At 44.6% G+C, this 7,131-nt stretch overlaps 1 protein-coding gene across 4 annotated transcripts in view; it reads left to right on the forward strand.

Moving 5' to 3' along the window:
* Positions 1-3,170, forward strand: part of LOC133134730 (carnosine synthase 1-like) — a 71,871-nt gene extending 68,701 nt beyond the window's left edge. For all 4 annotated transcript variants that reach the window (XM_061251064.1, XM_061251067.1, XM_061251066.1 and 1 more), the window contains 2 exons: positions 428-717; positions 912-3,170. In XM_061251064.1, the coding sequence (XP_061107048.1) occupies positions 428-717; positions 912-2,375 (1,754 nt within the window). In that variant the 3' untranslated portion in view covers positions 2,376-3,170. The remainder of the gene's footprint in view (positions 1-427; positions 718-911) is intronic.
* Positions 3,171-7,131: the final 3,961 nt, after the last annotated feature.

The following is a 7,131-nucleotide window of genomic DNA, read 5'->3' on the forward strand; positions in this document are numbered from 1 at the left end:
AAATGTTAATAGTTTATTTTTATCAATTAATAAAATGCATGAACAGAAGAAGTGAATGAACAGAAGAAAAATCTAAATCAAATCAATATTTGGTGTGACCACCCTTTGCCTTCAAAACAGCAATGATTCTTCTAGGTACACTTGCACAAAGTCAGGGATTGTGTGGGCATATAGTCAGGTGTGATTAACCCATTTTACCAAACAGGAGCTAATGATCATCAATTTAATACGTAGGTTGAAACACAATCATTAACTGAAACAGAAACAGCTGTGTAGCTAACACACAAGCATGCATGTGATTGCTTAAGTCACCCATTAAGTGTACAGGGTCTTCCACACACCCTTTCCCTCTTTACTCCTTCTTGCAGTTCTTCACTTTCTCCTCATCAATTGTTTCATCCTCTCTCTTTCACTCTCTCTCTCTCAGGAGTGGACCTACTCATCACTCTCTCTAATTTGGTCATCTCCCCCGTCGTTGTGGGGCTGCGCCCGTCTCCCCAGCTGAGGCCCCACTTCCTGGAAGGTGGCATGGGTGGCTGGGATGGCAATGGCAGAGGTACAGGGTGGAACAGGGAGGGCTGTTTAGGTAGCCTGCTGCATTCCCCCTTGGCCCGCTCGCAGTGCTACCTGATGAAGGGGAAGACAGTGTTGATCATCGGGGCAGGAGGGTACAGCAAGACGTTTGTGTGGGAAGCAGCCACTCAGTATGGTTTGAAGGTAAGAAGTCCCCAATTGAACATTACCCCAAATTGCAAACCACCACCTCAGGCCTAGGCATCGCTCTGAGTCATAAAACACCATCCTCCCATACTCTCCTCCTCTACTTCTTTTTGTCTTTCTCTCACTTGATCTCATCTCACCCCCTTTACTCTCCTTCTATATCTCCTCATCCCCCTCTTTCTCTCTTTCAGATTATGCTAGTTGAATCTGATTCCTCCCACTTCGCCTCACGCCTGGTGGAATACTTCTTCCCCCTACCGGACCTCCCCGACCATGGCCGAGATGACCAGCACTGTGCGCGCATCTGCGAGTGGGTGGAATCGTTGAGGCTTCAACCAGACGGATGTGTGTGTTTCTGGGATGACTGTGTGGTGCTGGCCTCCCTGGTCTGCAAGAGCCTGGGTCTCAGGGGTGCTCCACCCGAAGCTATCCACATCGCCAAAGAAAAGAGCCGCACCCACCTGCACCTACTGGGGCTCCAGGAACCCACATCCAAGAGACCAGGACCCCATGAGGGCAGCCAGCCGGCAGACTCTGTTGCCATAGAGACAGTGTTGGAGTTAGAGGGAGAAAGCCTGAGGGCCATGATGGATTTTGACAGGAGGGAGAAGGTGGGCCTTAAGGGGGATGCAGCGGAAAATCATGGCAATGGCAACTCAGATCACTCCTCCCCCTCGCCAGGTTCCTTCCGGCCCTGGGTACCCCACCTTTCACCCCCACCCGCTGCTTATGGTGTGCCCTGTGCCCATGTAGAGAATGCCCAGGACCTGAAGGATGCAGTGCAGCAGGAAGGGGTGAGATTTCCCGCTATTATGAAGCTGGAGTACGGCGCTGGGGCAGTGGGTGTGAAGCAGGTGGGCTCACTGGAGGAAGCTGTAACACACCTGGAGAAGATTGCGGGAGACCTACGGGAGGAGACTGATTACCCAGGTATTGGGCTTGGTTGGGGGAATGCCATGACCCTGATGGAGTTTGTTGGCGGTACCGAGCATGATGTGGACCTGCTGCTCTTCGACGGCCGGCTGGAGGGCGCCTTTGTTTCAGACAATGGCCCCACCCGATTGCCTGCCTTCACCGAGACAGCTGCGCAGATGCCCACGGGCCTGGCACCGGACAAGCGGGATCAGCTGATCTGCGCTGCCTACCACAGTTGCCTAGCCTGTGGATTACGTGATGGCGTCTTCAACGTGGAGCTGAAGATGACACTTCTGGGGCCTCGCCTCCTCGAGATCAATGCCCGCATGGGTGGCTTCTACCTGCGCGACTGGATCCTCCAGCTCTATGGCGTGGACATCCTACTAGCTGCCTTCATGGTAGCCTGTGGCCTGCCACCCCGCCTGCCCTCAGCCACCGGCCTCCCGCCGCAGGGCCACTACGCCGGCATAATGTGCGTAGTGTCACAGCACCGGCAGGCGCTGAATACCACAGCACACCCCAAGCGCCTGCGCTGGCTCCACCAGAAGGGGGTGCTGCGGCTTAATGAGTTGGAGGAGGAGCTTATCTCCGGTGAGTATGAGGAGCCCTACTGCAACATCAGCGTGAGGGACTCCCGGGCAGATGATGCTCGACAACGCCTGCTGGCACTGTGCCAGGGACTCGGGCTGCACTGCCCGCCCCGCTATGACGTGGGCTATTTCCTGTCCCATTTTAAATAAGGAGCCTCCTTCCTGTTTTACTTTCAGTAAACAGCCTACTTCCTGTCCCGCCTTAAATAGAAAGCCTATTTCTTGTCCCACTTCAAATAACGGGCCTATTCCTGTCCCAGTTTAAAGGAATACACCAACATTTTGGGAAATATACCTTTTCCGACTTACCCAGACGAGATGTTTTGTGCATTCACTGGCTCGGTTTCCATGTTAGCATAATGTGTTAGCACCTTACAGCAACTCTGAAGCTGTCTTATTTACACAAGTGCATTTGTGCATCATGTGCATTTGAAATACATGTGCAGGATTTTTTTTTTAAACAAGAGATGATGTTTTCAGAGAAGTTAGACTGAACACAAATGCTTCCTTCTGTCTTCCACTGGTTGTTCAGAAGGTATGCGGATCACACAAATCTTCCCCGCACATGTATTTCAAATACACGATACCTCATGCAAATAAGACAAAGTTGCCGTGAAGTGTATTTCTTCACTTTGAAGGTAGGCTACTGACTCCTATAGGCTTCAAAACTTTATGCTAACCTAACATGTTATGCTAACTTGGACACCAAGCCAGTGAATGCAGAAAAATGAAAATTAAATTAAAAGTCTGGGTAAATTGGAAAAAAGGTATATTTCACAAAATGTTGTATTCCTTCCTTCCTGTCCCACTTTAAGTAAGGGCCTACTTCCTGTCACATTTCAAAGGGAAATTCCAGCATATAGAATACCGGAGGTAAGAGTGGGGCAGAGGAGATACATATGTGAGCTGATATGGATATTCTATGCATTACAATAAATTATTTGACAAAAATATCATGCTTGTCTCTTGTTTGTTTATTGCCATTTTTCTGGCTTTTCTTAACAGTGCATCAACAGCAACCTGCTTCACTTATCATCTTAGTGGAATAAAGACAGAAGTAGCCCAGACTATGTGGGTCTGAGAATTCAATAAATCAATTTGCAGATCTATTATGAGTTAAACTGAAGGTTGAAAACAAAATGTTTTCAATGTGGCTTATATACAGTTCATGTGCAGTTACACTGTCTACAAGGTTCAGGTGGATGACTTACCTCCAACAGCACTGTCATTCTACTGCAAGCATAGCTTTTCAGTTTGTTTCAGTGTCTGTGTTGTTCTTTAACACATGCTTCTGATGCTTTAGAAGCCATCACACAAACAACATAGCTAAATAGTCCAAAGTATATTCTACTTTAGGAATGGTTGGTAATACAAATTGAAATTTAATTTTCTGAAACCACCGCACTGGGCTGTCCTTCATAAAACTGAATGATAATAATACATGTCATTTGGTGGATGCTTTTATTGATTTTGATTATACAGGATGCAATCCTCCCCTGGAGCAATTCAGAGCAATTGCAAACAACAGCTGTGCGGATCTTATTGTGGCTACCCCAGGGAACGAACCGCTGACCTTGTGGACCTTAACCACTACGCTACAGGCCTGAGGTATGAGGAATCAACCATGCCTCGCGAGTATAGCCTGTCAAATTTGGCATTGTACATCAGGCTTAAAAAAAGCGTCACACCAATTTGGGTTTGTGCATGTGTGGTTTATTACACCTAGTGATTGATGGTACAGCAGACATGGAATCAGGGGACAAGGGATTCTACCCAGAAGCTTGCAAACTCTAGAACTTACTGGAGGTATTGCAGCTTATTAAGTCTCTGTTGCCAAATACTATTTTAAACACAGAAGATTTTCACATAAGTAATTAGGTCAGAATAATATGTTGGTTGTAAAATGCTCTAGAATCACAAAAATTATAAATAGTAGTTTTGAACATGGGCACATAATAATCTATTGTAACAAGTGATCTTTGGATCACTGAAATTTGTTCATCTAGGTCTTGGGTATCAAAAGATGACAAAATATTGTAGCAAATACAATTATAAATCTAAAATAAATTAGAAAAACCTAGTGTTATTTTTCAGCTGTAGTTGACAATGGGAGGGCTAATGGCCTTTCTTCAATTAATATTTATGTGGTATGCGGTCCTGCCACCTAAGTAGGCTTTTCACACCTGGCCTGACCCCTCCCTACCTCTAAGACAAAGCCTTTTCAGAAAGTAATACTCAGTGAGCCATTTAGAAGACAGAAACAAACACATTTTTTGATTCAGTAATTTATTGAAATCACCACACAAACTACATACAATGAAGATGCCATTCACAAACACCTCCAAGTTTTGCGTGCCATTTTTCAAAACAGTTCATGTTGAGCTGCAAGTACAAGGGGGCATCACACTCTTTGCACTTTCACAGTGTTATTTTTTTCCCCAATGTCCATCCTGCAGAGCATGCACGTCTTGCAACAATGCAGAGCTATTATTTAGAGATGTAATGGTTAGAATCGTTCATAAATTCAGAACAGAGTGGTAACTTAGAAACGCACATTACTAGATATTCAGACGAACACAGAGAGAAGTTGCAATACAGCATATGTATTTACCAATATGATCATAAGAAATACACTTGCTCTTGGAGTCGGTCTGTTTAGCAAAGTTATTTCAGCTTTTTCCTCAAATGTAAATACAGTATGCTAATATCGATTGTGCGAGGACACCCAGTTTTAGAATCCTGGCTATGCCACTACACATCACGTATGTATTATTTTGAGATGCAATGGTTAGAGTGTGGGTATTTACAAACACGCATATTGCTGAATATTGAAACGAAGCTGGAGAAGTTGCAGGAGACACAGAAGAAATTCACTTATGACATCCAGTCATCTGTGCCATTTTCCGTAATGAAACATGTTCCGTGGTGAAAAATGTTTACCTCAAAAGAAGTAAATAGCCTATGTTTCTGTATGTCATTGTATCGTGCTTTACAGTTGGCATTCTCACGCATGGCATTACCCCTCCCCTGCCAGAGAATAATTATCAACTTGTTTCAATTTGAATGAAATGGGCTGGAATTCATGCAAGGTGAAACTCACATATTAATGAGTAAAGATTAAGTGGTCTTATTCATCTAAGTTCATTGCATCTGTATGGAAAAATCTCACAAAGTGAATCATCCAAATAGAAAGGAAAGTTGATCTGATCTTGTCGATGTCGCCGGCGACACCGCCGACCCGAGAGGGTTAAGCGGCTTCCACAAGAATCCAAGTATTTCAACAGCAAGGCCAATTCCTTTGTTTTTGCTGTACACTGAAGCAAATTGAGTTTGAGGTGGAGAAAGAAGGGATCTGTTCATGATCCAAAACATACGAGCTCATCTGTGAAGTATGATCATGATCAAGTGTCATGCTGCAGCATGACTGCTTCTGGAGTCGGCTCACTAATCTTTATTGATGATGTAACTAATGATGGTAGCAGCAGGATGAATTCTGAAGTCTACAAAAATATTCTGTCTACCAGCTTCGTCATGCAGCAAGACAATGACCCAAAACACACTGCCAACACAACAAAAGACTTCATTAGGGAGGAAAAGTGGACAATTTTAGACTGGCCAAGTCAATCACTAGACCTTAAACCAATTGAACATGCATTTCACCTGAAGAGGAAATTGAAGGGAAACAAACAACTGAAAGAGGCTGCAGTAAAAGCCTGGAAAAACAACACTGATGGTGATTTCAATGGGTCACAGACTTAATGCAGTTATTGCAAGCAAGGAATATGCTATCAAACATTAAGTGTTACTTTGTTTCATTTACGGAAATACTCTCGGTTCCAATACTTTTGCTCGCCTAAAAAGTGGCTGGTCTGATACCAAACGTGCTATGTTTAACACATCTAGGTGTACACATACTTTTGGAGGGGATTTTAATTCTACTTATCTACGTTTTGTTGGAAGTTATTCAGTCAGATCAGGTGTCATACTGCTGGGCTACTGGAAAACCTTGCAACCACACTAATGTCTCCTGCTGTCATGGTTTCTGTAGAGAAATTCCGGGTTTGTAGGCCACGAGAGGGCTCTCCGGCCATGTTTTATCATGATGATTGCGTCACGCATGCAAAATGCAGCCCTAAACATTTCCTATCTCTGAGTATAGAGCTATAGGCTCTATACTCGGGGACTGGTACTCCTGTTTTTCCTTGGTCGGGTGGGTCACCCTGCCTCATCGGGAGTAGCTCCTTTTCTGTACTGACTCTCTCCAACGCCTTTTATGGGTTGATTTCTATTGGCGAACCGCTGGGGAGTGTTTGATTCCTTTTTCTGTTATTCCCACAAATAGATACTCGTACGTCTCCTAGGGAGTACCGAGTTAGTCTGCATAGACTCTTCAATAGCTTTTACGGTTTCATTTCGCTTGCCATTTGGCCAGGGAGTTTTCAAAGCTTTCTCAAACTTTTTACAATTCTACAGGTTTACATTTCACAGTCAGTGACATTTTACATTTATGTAAAGACTTGAGACTTGTAATTAACATAGGGGGAACTAGTTTGAGAGTCCCCAACCATTGTCCTGCAGAGCCACAGGGTCTGCTGGTTTTCATTGTTACTCAGCACTTAATTGATTGATTGATTAGTTTATTGCACACTGCACCCAGATTCTTTGGTATCAGACTGTAGGACCAGGGCTGGTGGCGCTCTCTTGTGCTACACATGACAAAAACAGAAAGTAAAGCGGGGGGTGCAAAATACTGAGAAGGTAGTTAACAAGAGTGCTGGGACATGTGGCATACATCACAATGTGTGCAGAGAAGAGACCAAAATAACACAAACACAGGAAGCCATGTGAACGGCAGAGGAAAACCGCATCTCTGCAAGTAAAATAGCAGAGCTTGCCTTACCCTTAT

This window comes from Conger conger, chromosome 8 (genome assembly GCF_963514075.1).
Source record: "Conger conger chromosome 8, fConCon1.1, whole genome shotgun sequence".
Taxonomy (NCBI): Eukaryota; Metazoa; Chordata; class Actinopteri; order Anguilliformes; family Congridae; genus Conger; species Conger conger.